Here is a 15064-nt window from a genome sequence, read left to right as displayed (position 1 = left end):
TTGGAACGTCACAAGGCTGAGGAAATTATTTAAATTTTACAACTATCACTTTAATAACCTTACTAACAGTACATTTTGTACTTTGCAGGGATCTCGGTAAGCTGAAATACAAGTTTGATCAAGAATAAAAATCCTCCTGTTGACCTGAAAATCACTGAAGTGCCTGGACCATCCACCAGAAAAGAGGAAAAACAAACAGAAAATGAAGCTGATGCACTTTTTCACTTTTCTAACTCGTTAAGTACCTCACGTGTCCCTTGTGAAGATTTTATAATTGATTGCATTTTATGTTGCAGTGAGTAAAGGTGCATCACATTTGTGAATTTCGTGAAATTACACAGGCAAAAAGGTCCATTAACCATTCGTGAGCTTAGAATTATAAGGTTCTATCTCCACTTTTGGTCGAAATTGAGTTTTTGACATAATCTGATCCATTAGGTGTTTATTAATGCCTGTGTGGTGTTATTTTTGTAAACAAAAAAAAAAATTTAGTAGTTAATAATAATTAATCAAATAAAAAGGTTCCATCTCACAAAAACATAAACCGAGTTGGGATTATAAGGTTCTATCTCCAGTAGATTCAATATCCAACCAAAATCAAAAATCCAATCAAGCTGTGTGCTTGTATTATAAATATATAAATTGATTAAAATCAATGGTTATATACATTTATTCTTTGAAATGTGGGGTTTTATTTGTAAAAGTGGAGATAGAACCTTATAATTCCAAACAGAATCAGAGCTCTCAGAATTATAAGGTTCTATCTCCATTTGGGCCATCTTAAAAAATCCCATTTCCAAATGTGCCAGGATTTTGATATTCTATCCTCAAAGTACCTGTAGGGTGATGGTCTTGTTGAGCTATAATAGTAGATTATACTACATAACAGTTTTGCCAGCTGGGATGTAAAAACTTTGATGCTCAATATCTCAGAACTACCCTAAACGGAGATAGAACCTTATAATTCTAAGCTCACGCATTGTCAGCAGTGTAGCGATGTAATGTATGAAGCACCACACAAAATTGCTGATCGTGTGGATTCTTATTGAAATGACTGAATTCACCAGTGAACATTCACAGAACAACAGATCATTTTACTGCACCTTAACTCTGTTAAAATGGAAAATGTTTTCTGCTTGTTGTGACATAAGGAATACTGTTTCCGGGTCGAAGCCTCTACTTCTACTTCCTCTATCTTGTTTCTAGATATTGAGAATACTCAACAACCATTTATGGGAACTGTTGATTCAAGTCACACATTTAAGCTTTTCAAAAGCCATAGTGTACATTACAGTCTCCAGTCTCACGGCATCCCAGACTTCAACATTTTATGATTCAACATTTTATGGATAACTAACCATCTGAGATTTCGGAATAGAGATAAATGTTAGGATCATAATTTTCAGGAATATTACAGCACAATGAGTGTATATTAGCACTGTTTGTTGTTTGTTTTTGGCATCTGATAGAGCTTTTGGACTTGGAAACAGTGGCGTCAGACTTAAGTGAACTGAAACACATGTTTTAAAATTAAGTGAAGATGGACATTTTTAATTAGTCAAAATTTGAATTTTTTACATTGATTTATTACTTGGAACATGTTTTTTCCATGCATTTTGTTGAGATGTCTTTTCTTGTGTAGCCTATTGTTTACACATGGTTGATTATTCATGTTACTTATGTATTATACTATTATAAATTTTTTTTGTGTATTCATTGATATTAATCTATTACTAGTTTTTTTTTCCAAGTGCATGGAAGTGTATGTATTAAAATGGATCTAAAATATGTAATAAACAATTCTTATTTTGTATTTGGTTCAGTTTGTTTATTATAATAGAAGTTAATGGTGGTAACCATAGTAACAACATGAAATTAATTTAATACAATAAAATTGAAATTTGGTTCCTGGAGGCACCCACAATGGTTCCACACAGTGCCTTATATAAGAGTTCCTCAGGAAACCTGTGTGGTTCCTCAGAGAACCGCCCCTTTTTAAAGGGTCCCTAGAGGATCTACAGACGGTTCCGCCGGTGTGGCAAAGTGAAGAACCCCAAAAGGTTCCTCCAGGCACCTTTTATTTTTACAGTGTGCTTGTTAACATCAGGTGTCTTCAATAATGGTCAATCATCGCACAATTAATCACTTAATTATCTCATTCATTTTAACACTCTTCAGTGTTCATTTAACACTCATATTTTAACACTTTAACCCTTTGAGTGTGGAGTCAAATAAACTCCAGGAGAGTTAATTTAACAATGGAGTTTTTGCTGTGTAGGATAACATTCTCTAAAAACATCCTCAAAATGTTACAGTTAAAACGTTATATCTTAGTTTACATTTAACCTTATAGAAACATTATTTGGAATGAGAAAACATCCTCAAAACATTCTTTGAACATTACATTCAAATGTTTTCTTTAAAACATTAACCAAACTTGTAGGGAATGTTAGCCAACGTTCTGAGAACGTTCCCTGCTAGCTGGGTTGTATATTACAAATATTGTTGGCTCTGTGATGAATTACTTTTGTTCCTCTATTGTAAGTGGTGTTGGAAAAAAGTGTCTTCTAAATGCAAAAGTGAATACATCAAATATACATTTACATACATCTTATCCAGAATGCAGCGAGAACTGACAACATTCCAGTCACCGGACTGAACCAGAACCAAGTCTTTCAGGTGAATATCTTTAGGAAGGTTTTAATGATTTAAGATACAATGTTTGGGTAAAGCATTACAACAAACAAGCATTACGTAATTCCTTTTTTTCTTTTCTTTTAATGGGTAAAGTAACATATTACTTTATACATTTACACATATTTGAGTTACTCAATTAACGTTACTTTTCAGTTTAATTCATTTGCTACTTTAACTACTGAATAAAAATTATCTCTCTTCATAACATAGTCACAAAAGTGACAAAAGAAAATACATTACTTTTAACTTTTCAATAAAAAGAGTTTTACAGTAGGTAATATAATCTGCAATGTTAAGAGATCTTTTGTATGCCATGCATAGCTCTTGGGAATATTCCAAATATAATAATGTTTCTAAATGTGTTTTTAGAAGAAAATGAAGGTGTATGTTAAATAGGTTGTTGAATGTATTACTGCTTTAAAAAAAAAAAAAAAAAAAAAAAAAACTTCTCAGTAAAATAAAGAAAAAGAAAAGAAACACCTGCAAGGCCTGGAACAGAGCCAGCCTCAGTCAGGACCAAAAAGTAACTCAAAAGTAATGTAAATTTCCATAGCAAGTAACTAAACATATTTAGATCTTTTAACATATTTAGATCCTAACACAATAAGAGGCTGTTTACTTCATATTAATCACCAATGCTAAAGTATAAAGATGTCATTTAGTTATTAAATTAATGTGTCTTGTTCTGAACCCAGAATGCAGCGGCATCTGATGAATATTCATCCAATGGATCGAATCAGAAGCAGGACACAGCAGAATCACAAGAAATGAATCTTCTACTGAATCAAGATCAGGAGGCTGGTAGGAGGCTGGAATAATAAACATGATCAACAATGAGCAAAAAAAAAGACTCTTTATCCAACACTGAGCATTTGCTCATACTTTCATGAACGCTGTAATATAAGATCAATTTTATCCTTCATTTGTACTTCAGCTATTATTTTTTTTAATGTGTATTCTTGGTTTTGTAAATAACTTTAAATATGAGCAGAATTATGGCATTAAACCTGTTTTTGTATTCATGCATATTTGCCTTCAAGGCTAGCTGTAAACAGCTGATTGTCTAGGTTACTAATGTAACACCCATTCCCTAAAGGAGGGAACGGAGATGTTAAGGCTTAATCCCCAGACTTGTGAGGCAGTTATTGTGGCTGTCAGACAGGCAGGGCTCCAGACTAACTTTTCCACTGGTTGCACTGGTGCCTTCAACTTTCTCAGTTGGTCGCACCAGCATATGATTTGGTCGCACCTTTTTTTTTTTTTTTTTGCTACATGCCATGGGATTAATCAATGCATGCTGATGAATAGTGGTCTTAATCTGCATACCCTAGTTTTGCACTGATGTAAAAAGACTGACAGTGACACAAGACCTCATGTTAGCAAGATGTTTTAATCTTTTAACTCAAAAAAACTATAAAAAAAACATGTATGTTCTTTAATTTTTGATTATAATTTTACTGTCTTCACATAGGGATGGTAATTGATAAGATTGTATCAATAATAATGCCACTGACGATTCTGATTATCGATCCGATTCTTTAACGATTCTCTTATCGATTCTTGATAGCACTGTGTGGAAAAATGTAGTCATATGCTTTTAAAAAAAACAAGCGGTTTTATTTATTTTAAAGCTTGAGTAAGCAAACTACTTTTTATGTAATTTATGTAATAAATAGAACCTTATTGTAAAGTGTTACTGATTAGTTATACACCGATTCAGGCGTCTCCTGAGTTCACTGTTGGAAAGATCAGTTGTTTTAACCATTCATTAAAATGAATCGGTTCAAATGAGTCATTAGTTCGTGAATTGGACGTGTCATGTGCGTTGTGTGATTATCCCAGCAGTTAGGACATGGACATTCAAGATTTGTGTCAACACAGAAAACATTTCATCACTGGATAGTTTTTTTCGTTTAATTAAAGTGTTGTTTTATGTCAGCTGAATGTCCGGAACGCTTTTCAGAGAAGATAAGGCAACTTATTTAGCACAATTCACACCCAGCGGTAATTCAGGAAAAAAAAAAAATCTCAGAATGCTCCACATGAAACTTTGGTCTTCCGACCTTTTACCGCCGTTTCGATTTATTTTGATTAATATGTGCAAGGGAGAGAGAGCAAGACAGCGCTTAGTTTGGAGACGGTGAAGTCTTGTTTACACTTTCGCCTGGCTCCGGAGAGAGAGAGAGAGAGTGCATGCGCACGGCCGGGGCTCTCTCTCTCTCTCTCTCTCTCTCTGCTCGTTCTTTCAGTTAAACATGCGCCCTGTCATGCGCAGCAGTTCATCTACATTACTCACCGATCAAATAAGACTTTGGCGGGACAAAAATTCACTTTGGCGGGCGCTAAAACAAGTTCAATGCAGGAAAATTCATCCGTGAATTTAACTGAGTAGTACATGACCATGCACTCGCACAAATGCGACCACATAAAATTTTAACTCGCACATTCTCAAAAAATGGTCGCAGTCTGGAACCCTGCAGACAGGGATCTTGAAAAAGACGCAACGTCACGCCTGTGTTTACTCTTTCAGGGAAATGCTCTTTTAAGTGCAGAAGCATTGCACTCTCAGACGAGATCCCAATTCGTCAGTCTGTTCTGACGTAATGTCGAACGTGACTGATTGATAGGGAACACAGTGTGTCAGTGCTAAATCACAATGAGAGTAAACGTTCAGTTCTGTCATGAAACACTGAGACTGAATATTTAAAGCAATTAAAGCATTAGTCAAATATATTGTTATTACATATTACATATTTTAATTCAGAGAACAAAGACAAATTACATTATCTTTGTGTTTTCAGCAGTGGAGAGTTTTTTATTTTTTTTATTTTTTTATGTTTAATGCTAATTTATACACAATTTCTTTAAGGTCGTACTGATCATCTCATCAAATATTTTTAAATGTAGTCTTAGTCCTGTGTCAAATGTACTTTTTAGTTTTTATCATATTTAATCAACCTTGTCCTGTTTTTATTCAGTCAAGTTTTAGTTGACATTTTAGTCTAGTTTAGTCAATGAAAACACCTCGGGTTACTATTGTAACCCTCGTTCCCTGAGTAGGGAACGAGACGCTGCATTGATACTCTACGCTTTGGGGAATGCCTTCGGCATGAAGCGTCTGAAGTCAACTATGGAATTATTCCAATCTCGATTGGTGTAGCTCCTCGGATTTCTTAAAACAAAACATTGTGACAAACTTTGACAACATGTTGTATGGACAAAAATACTGTTTGAAATATTTTTGTATAAATAAGATCTAAGACGCCTAAGCACAGTTTTTCAACCATCTAAAGTTTTTGAACAGACGCTGTTTAGTAACAATTATACCTTAGGTTAAATTTAAGCAAAATCATTTACATCATCCATAAGTCTTCTAAGAAGATGAATAGAAGATATGATTTTAATAAAACTTTAAAGATTTGATTTAAACAGTCTTTTAATTTTTAAATATCTTATTTAAACTTTTAAGGTTATGCTTTTAAATGATTTATTTCACACTGTAGTTTATCTCTGAAGGATCTGGGGCTGTTTTGTTTGACAACCTAAACTATTTGCTTTTTGGATTGTTGCATAAAGAACTACTTCACCTCTCTGGAAATGTAAGGTGTTTTTATTTAGCTAAAACTTTGTTATTAAATTATTTATTTATTTATTTATTTCATTTTTGAAAATGTAATATGCAGTTACGGTACAAAAATCATTATGGCTATGGAAAGCCATAAAAATTGAAACCCCGCATGGACAAAAAATTATGATTGAATCTTTTCATATAAATGAGATATAAGACGACTAAGTGCAGTTTTTCAACCATCGAAAGTTTTTGAACAGACTGTCTCACATTATAACAATTATACTTTAGGTCACCGTTAAACAAAATCATTACAGTAATCTTCTAAAAGATAAATAGAAGATGCGTATGTATTCAAACTTTAAAGATTTCATTTAACAATCTTTCATTTTAAATGATTTAATTAATGTTTCTAAATGTTTTCATTGTTGCTCTCTCTGAAGATAGGCCTATGTGGTCATTTTCTCACAGATACAAATTATTACAAGAATTATTGAACATTTCACAGGTGTGAGATGACTTTTGTGACTCTCTAAAAATGTATGATGATTTTATTTTTATTTTTGTTTATCTAAAACTAAAATAATTGGTTCAATAAGATCTTTATTTTTATAATAATTTATATTCTTTTAAAGAACTGAATAGTTTTTCAACATTTGTGTGTGAGATAAACTTCCACAGTTTTTTCAACCTTGGTTAAATTAGCATGAGAACAGTATGGTTTTTTTTTCAACTTTAGTTTAATTGGCACGATAATTATTTTAAAGGATAGAATGTTTTTTGTATGACGTTGTTTAATCACAGTGTCTGAACAGCACGTTGCAGATGTCAGAGGGGAATTCCGTGACACACACACACACACACACACACACATACTATGGCAAGCCGTTTTAACATTTAATCATTTTAACCGACTAGTCTCTATTTTCATGCTACTAGTACTTATTTTTTAGATACTAGTATCTATTCCATTAAGTACTAGTACTTATTCATTAGCTAGTGCTTATTCTTTAGGTACTAGTGCCTATTCTTTAGATACTAGTACTTATTCATTAGATACTAGTACTTATTCATTAGATACTAGTACCTATTAAATAGATACTAGTACTTATTCATTAGATACTAGTACTTATTCCAATAGTGACTAGTATTTAATTATACCCAACTTGTTAAGAAAAAATAGAACTAGTGCTTATTTTTTACACTCAAAAAAAATTTTTGGTCTAAAAATAAGATTTATGTATTTGAATTGCATAACAAATTTCCATGCATTTGGATTACATAGTTTTAACATAAACCAATCAATAATCTGAATGTGATTCATATTTTTAAGTCATATCTAAATGAAACAGATAAGATTTATGTAATTGTATTAATAAACTGAATGTGATTTATATTTGTCAGTCGTATGTAAATGAAACAGGTAAGATTTATGTAATAGTACACAGAAAAACGCCCACGTTAAATCAACACTGCTCAGTGTTCATATGTGTGCACACTACAGAGGTAAAGCAGTCTTGAAGTTAATGAGATAATTAACTGATGATTGAGCATTAATTATGAACACCTGCTGTTAACAAGCAGAATCACTGAAGGAAAGAGAAACACAAGAACTACAACTGACTTCAGCCACAGCCTTAGGGCGTTTTTCCACTGGGTTCGTTTGCTGCGGTCCGAACCCGAGTGCGCTCGTTCCCGGCGCCCCCCGCAGCGTTGGTCTGGTTTCACACTCAATTAGTTGTATCGAACCCAGGTGCGTTTGCAGTGATCTTACGTCATCGCAAACGCACACGGAAAATGCATGGATAATACAACTCGACTGAGCATAGCTGAATTTGTCTGTTTTTTTGGTGCTATTATGCACAACATAGTGAGAGACATCACCTCTTCAGTGTCCCACAACGTTCCCCTGCCACTCATGGTTGTCGTGTGTGAGGAAACAATGATATCGACAGTGATACGCATGCGCGGGATACTATACTTCCTGAACAAGCGCGCACCCGAGTCCATGTTGCTTGCACATTAACGCGAACCGCGCCACGGTTCGGGAGCAACCGAGCTCAGACCACCTCCTCCAGGTAGTCTCGGGTTCGGTACTCTAGTGCGCACCCGGGTCCGATGACAGCGTTCACATTAGCGATTTTTCATGCGAACCGTGCCCCGGTCCGCACTAAACTGCCAGTGTGAAAGCGCCCTGAGATTGACATCAACTGAAGAGAAAAGAAGACATTAAATCTGTGAAGATCTCAGCAGAGGAGGATTAAACAACTCCACAAACAGCATTACCAGCTTCACTTATTACTAACCAGACTGACTTTATTTAATTTCCGTTTGAACGAAATCAATAGTTATATTTTAAAGTCACCATGATGGTGGTTAGCGTTTGCTTTAGTTGGACCCTTGACTCTGTAATGTAATTTTTTCCTGGTTGCTATAATTATGTGTCTATAAAACACATTTGTTGCAGCGAAAAAGCCAAGAGAACATGAGATCAGGTGATGTTGGCTGTTTATTGATGAAGGTGTAATCATCATATTGTGGCCTGAATCACTTATCTTTTTCAGTGTCTAATGCTTTGATTATTGGGGTTATGTGATTTTGTTTTAATTGTTATAGTAGCTATGTGACCTGACAGCATTAGATCCAACAGTTAATCAAATAATATAAAGAATTTTAAAAACATTTAGTGCATTAAACTTTCTACATTATTACTTGGACATCAAGAATCAGTGTATGACTCTCAACAATGGTGACAATCAATGAAATGCTTCATGCTGCAGTGCATGCTGGGTACCACCAATCAAAACTCACCCATATCTCCCAGCATGCATTGCGGCATTAATAAATTATGCATCAGGATTTTTGTCGCTTTTGTCACCATTGTTGAGATTCATATGCTGTTTCTTGATGTCTGTGTGAGTTTAAGTATTGCCATAGATGAAAGGTTTTTGTGCACTAACTATAAAAAAAAAAAAGTATATTATTTGATAGATTTCATGCTGTAAAATCAAATGGCTTCTGTTATGGATAAAAAAAACAAAAAAACAGAAGTCCTATACAATCAAAGCATTAGACACTGAACAAGATCAGCGAATCAGGCAATTACATGATGATCATCATCATCAATAAACAGCCAACTTCACTTGATCTCTTGGCTTTTTTACTCCAACAAACGTGTTTTATAAACACATAATTATAGCAGCCAGAGAATTTTTATATTAAAGAGTCAAGGGTCAAGAGTCCAACTAAAGCAAACGCTAACCACCATCATGGTGACTTAAAAATACACCTATTGTTTTCATTCAAACGGAAATGAAATAAAGTCAGTCTGGTTAGTAATAAGTGAAGCTGGTAATGCTGTTTGTGGAGTTGTTTAATCCTCCTCTGCTGAGATCTTCACAGATTTAATGTCTTCCTTTAGCTGTGGCTGAAGTCAGTTGTAGTTCTTGTGTTTCTCTTTCCTTCAGTGATTCTGCTTGTTAACAGCAGGTGTTCATAATTAATGCTCAATCATCAGTTAATTATCTGATTAACTTCAAGACTGCTTTACCTCTGTAGTGTGCACACATATGAACACTGAGCAGTGTTGATTTAACATGGGCGTTTTTCTGTGTACTATTACATAAATCTTACCTGTTTCATTTACATACGACTGACAAATATAAATCACATTCAGTTTATTAATACAATTACATAAATCTTATCTGTTTCATTTAGATGTGACTTAAAAATATGAATCACATTCAGATTATTGATTGGTTTATGTTAAAACTATGTAATCCAAATGCATGGAAATTTGTTATGCAATTCAAATACATAAATCTTATTTTTAGACAAAAAATTTTTTTTTGAGTGCATTGTTAGTTCCCAGCATGCTTTGCACTTGGCTGGAAATGAAGAGTAAATATTTAATAAAGTGATATTTTATGTGTTTTTGAGTAAAGGGAAACATCTGTTTAATGTTCAGTTATGTTTGACATGTGAAAGAGTTTCTATTATGTTGAAGTTTTGATCGTTGCCTTTGTGCAGAAGAGAAGAGTAGGGCTTATGGTTAGATTGTGAATAACTGTATTAATATCCTGAAATATGTTGTTTTGTTCATTGAGCAATAACTTTGATATAATGATAGTGTAGTTACAAGTTTGTTTCTGTGCTGTCCAGCAGCATATAGTCTTTTTAATTATACAATATATTTCAACTATAAACATGTTGTCACGGGTTGTGAGTGCAGGCAGACGAAGACGATAAGGCTGAAGGCTCCAATGTAAGAGTTTAATCACAGATATACTTCCAACGGTACAGACAGGCAGGATAGTCACACAAAACACGAGTATACAACGACAACCAAGACTAACTGAACTGAAGGGAACTAAATACTACACTGATGAACAGAAACAGGCGAGACAGATGAAGATAATTAACAGGACACAGGTGATCAACTGAACTGATAGACAGACATGTGACTGGTGACAGAGGAACAACACAGAACAAGCGTGACACATGTCATTTCCAATCACTTGAATTTACACAATTTTGAGAGTTAACTTGAAATAAAAAAGCACATTTCACTAAAAATATATTAAATTCATTGTGCCATAGACTAAATAGTTTAGGGGATTTTACATGATTAATTCAGGTAGATTCCATGAGAGAAATCAAGCCTTAACTACTCAAAAATATCATGTGTAATATTGTTACCATCATTTTAAGTAAGTAGCACATAACATTTATTACAGTGTGAATTTCTCTGGAATTAAACATTGTTGGAAACATTTAGGATAAAGTAAGAACACAAGTCAACAATATATATATATATATATATATATATATATATATATATATATATATATATATATATATATATATATATATATATGACACCATGCTAGTGGTTTTTGGATATTTTAGTACAAAAATCATACATATTGTGCCTTAAATGTTATATTATAAACAATTAAATATGATTAAGTTGCATATATAAAATTTTACATTATAATTGTATTTAACATTTAAAAAATAAACAAAGTTGGTCAAATCCAAGAAGCTCTAGAATAAGTTTACACAAATAAAATGTTTTGGTTACTGACTCTAAATAAATCGTCAGTAATTTATATGATTTATTGTTATTTTCAAAGCTTATTGTATTACTCATTATTTTATTCATTTTTTGTTATGTCAAGATCACAAGAAAATTGAGGAGAGATCACGAGAAAACGAGAAAGGAAAAATAATACTAATCCACGGCCTCTTCCGTTCTGTTGTTAGTGATGTTCTCACTTTATTCTCAATACATTTGATCAAATATCAAACTTTCTGGAATCATTTAGTGTCTGTTATTGGCAGCAATGCCACTAAAATATACATTACAACTAAACAACTTCCTCTAGTGTAGCTAGTGTAAAATTACCCATGGTGCATATGGATCACACACTTCTGCTCTGCTAGTTTGATGAACACAAATGCACAGGAAGAAACAGAAAACTTATATTGAAACTTTATCTTTTTTTGAATAATCACGTGTTCAAACGAAATCAATTGACTGATAATTAAAAGAAAAGTGTGCATTATGTAGAACTACAGTAGCTTTATCTTGTCTCTCGATACTGCATCTTCATGTGCAAAACACCTTTCACTTTTCTTTTGCTTAAACAGAAGTTCACGTTATGAGCAACAATGTTTTTTTGTTTTTTTTTTGTTTTGTTTTTCATTTGACAGTGAAAGTTTCCTCTGCTCCTCTGGTTGTTCCTCCTGGATCTTCAGTGGTTTTGCGCTGTTATAGTGTTGAACCTTTACCAGTGGAGGATCTGGAGGATCTGAAGGTGGAATGGAGAAGAACAGACTCAGAGACTCTGGTTCATCTGTATCAAGATGGTGAGAGTCGAGCAGAGGTCCAGCAGCAGGATTATCATGATAGAGCTCATTTCTTCACTGATCAGATTCAACATGGAAACTTCTCCCTCCGTCTGGACAATCTGAGAGCTGAAGACAAAGGAGCATACACATGTACAGTTTACAGCAAACATGGAATGTCCACATTTAGATAGTTAAGTAAACGTTTGTGTGTGTGTGTGTGTGTGTGTGCGTGTGTAAAATATACAACATTGTTCTAGTTGTTTTGGGATATTTTAATCCAGAAATCTTACATAGTGTGCCTTTAACAGCGATTATTCTGATAAGAGTGTTTCATAACATAATGATCATTTTAAGTGTTTTCAGAACATAATGATTGGACATATTAACATGTTTAAAGCTTATTCGTTCATCAGACACTAATTTGCAGACAACACAGGCTATGCATCTGCTTTATTATTTACAGTTTTCTGAATTGCTAAAACACTAAACCTCATTCTCTGAACCAAATTCTCAATAGTCTAAAGCAATAATGTCGAATAAATCACTCTTTCTGTAAAACATTAAACAAGTTCATGTTGTTAAAACACTGTTTGCAAATCTCATGCACTCTTTTTTTCAAAACCCTAAACACATTCTCACTCACTAAAACACATTTCGCACTGTGATGCACTTATGTTTCAAAACGCTAAACACACGCAGGCGAAAGTTAAACACAACTACAACACAGTTGTCATCGTTTACACACAGCGACTCAAAATGGTTTACACTTATTTCTAATGATGTGACAAAACCAACTGTACAAACAAATCAGTTCAGAGCCAAAATTTACTCAAAATGTTGCACTGAATGTTGAAACCAACAATGTATGGAAACAATATAAGAGGGAGAGAAGGAAGAGTATAAGAGGGAGAGAAGGAAGAGTATAAGAGGGAGAGAATGAAGAGTGTGTATAAGAGGAGGTGAGCGAGGATGAAGAGGATGAGGAAGAGCAGGTGTGGAGAATGTTGTCAAGGCTGGATCTGCTTTAGGGTTTTTCCCTTCGCCTGCAGAGATGATATTGTCTGAGATGTGAATAAAGTCCTCTGGCCGGACCCAGCATGGACATTATAAAGACATTATACTGAAGCAGAATCAGTCTCTCTCACTGACCCTGATCTAGCAGTCGCACAACTCTTCTGAGTGACTGTAACATGCTTTCATTTAGAGTTTTTTACTGTAACCTTTTGGCTTTTGCAGTTGGGTCACTTCACAGTATACAAGTGGTGAATATACAGACATTCGATAGGCCTACTATTCAATATTCAGTACAATACTATACGTGCAGTGGATACAGTATACACTTTATTCACCTTATACTGTAAGTTGTCGTTACAATATTAGTACATAATTCAAAATTTATTTATTTTTTCAACATACTTTTTTCCTGTAACTTCATGCTCTGGATTCTGTGTTCTCCATTTTTGATGTAGTGTCTAAGGAATGATCTGTAGAGTTTACAATATTGACTTGCTGTGTGTAAGATCTGAAATTATTGTTTTATTTTGAGCTCAGATAAAATGGTTTTGAGGCTCTAGTTTGATTTTGCCAGAAGAGTCCGAGATTCTGTGGATGTGGTTTGAAGATTTGGTTTTGTGTTTAAGGTTTTGAGAAAGTGAGTGATGGTTTCAAGAAATGTGATTTAGCTGTTCAGAAAAACTGTGAGCAGCAATGGAGTGTGTGGATCATTTATTTTTAACAGTGGATACGGATGACGTTAATGCTGATCCACATCTCTAGTGTGTTACTTCTCTTCTTTTCTTCTTCCACCTCGCCTGTTCCTCTGACGTTTGGCAAAGACAATCGGTGCTGCACCCCCCATAAAGGACTGTTGTTTTTCTTACTTAATTTACTGTTGTGATAGAGATTGCATATGCGTGTGTGTGTGTGTGTGTGTGTGTGTGTGTGTGTGTGTGTGTGTGTGTGTGTGTGTGTGTGTGTGTGTGTGTGTGTGTGTGTGTGTGTGTGTGTGTGTGTGTGTGTGTGTGTGTGTGTGTGTGTGTGTGTGTGTGTGTGTGTGTGTGTGTGTGTGTGTGTGTGTGTGTGTGTGTGTGTGTGTGTGTGAGAGAGAGAGAGAGAGAGAAAATGTTAAGAGGCGTATATGGATTTACATCGGTATTTCAGTTCATTTCTAGTTAAATTCATTTCAGGCTACCAAAATCTGAAGAGTGCCTCCCCAAAGGGATATAAGGGTTTAGAAATGTTGTGAGCCTTGAACTTTTATGGAAAATGTTGTCTTTGGCTGTATTGAAGTTAATTTAGGGCTTTTAATAATTAACATTATTTCATTTAAATGAGACTGATTAGAGAATATTATTATGAAATAGTTACAAAATATGGATGAAAAGGTATATTCCTGATTTGTCAGTTGCTTTAGATAAAAATTTCACTAAATGAATAAATGTGTATGTTAACGATTATAAATATTTAATTCAATCTTAATTTGCTCATTTACAGTTTTTGCCCGTTGCTTGAACACATTTTGCAAAACTTCGCTCATTGTGACAAAACTCTACACACAAGTAAACATGACACAACGCTGGGAAATATACCATTCACATCTGTGTCAAATTGAAACTCTACTATCAAAACCTAAACTCTGCCATCAAAACCTAACATTCCTTTGTCAAAATGTAACTCTGATGACAAAATGACACATACTTGCATCATATGCATACATTTTCAGATCAGGGGGAACACACTAGTCTACTTTATATAAAACACTGCAGTCTTTGATTTTCACTGTTTATTCAGAAGGCATATTTTCAGGAGGCACATTTTCAAACAACCAAAAAAGCAAATAGGCCTACTCAATACTGTACATTGCAGCACTGTACATTGCAGTAACATGAATTCAGATAAAGCAAAAAATAATAATAATTATAATAATAGAAAAAACACTATACAGTA

At 34.1% G+C, this 15064-nt stretch overlaps 2 protein-coding genes across 4 annotated transcripts in view; one reads left to right on the top strand and one right to left on the bottom strand.

Annotated features, from left to right (window-relative positions):
- The window catches only part of LOC309506893 (uncharacterized protein), a 129251-nt gene that overhangs the window by 53942 nt on the left and 60245 nt on the right, over positions 1-15064 (top strand). Inside the window, exons 16-17 of one of the 3 annotated variants that reach the window (XM_082180877.1) lie at positions 2620-2679; positions 3393-3544. The exons of 1 other annotated variant lie outside the window; for it this stretch is intronic. In XM_082180877.1, the coding sequence (XP_082037003.1) occupies positions 2620-2679; positions 3393-3515 (183 nt within the window). In that variant the 3' untranslated portion in view covers positions 3516-3544. Of the gene's footprint in view, positions 1-88; positions 355-2619; positions 2680-3392; positions 3545-15064 lie in introns of those variants that run through there. One more of the 3 variants, XR_014208966.1, reaches the window with a different exon arrangement.
- The window catches only part of tmem220 (transmembrane protein 220), a 98574-nt gene that overhangs the window by 57985 nt on the left and 25525 nt on the right, over positions 1-15064 (bottom strand).

This window comes from Leuciscus leuciscus (assembly GCF_965113295.1).
Source record: "Leuciscus leuciscus genome assembly, chromosome: 1".
Taxonomy (NCBI): Eukaryota; Metazoa; Chordata; class Actinopteri; order Cypriniformes; family Leuciscidae; genus Leuciscus; species Leuciscus leuciscus.
The sequence above is the reverse complement of the archived record's forward strand: the minus strand, read 5'-3'. Positions and strand labels throughout refer to the sequence as shown.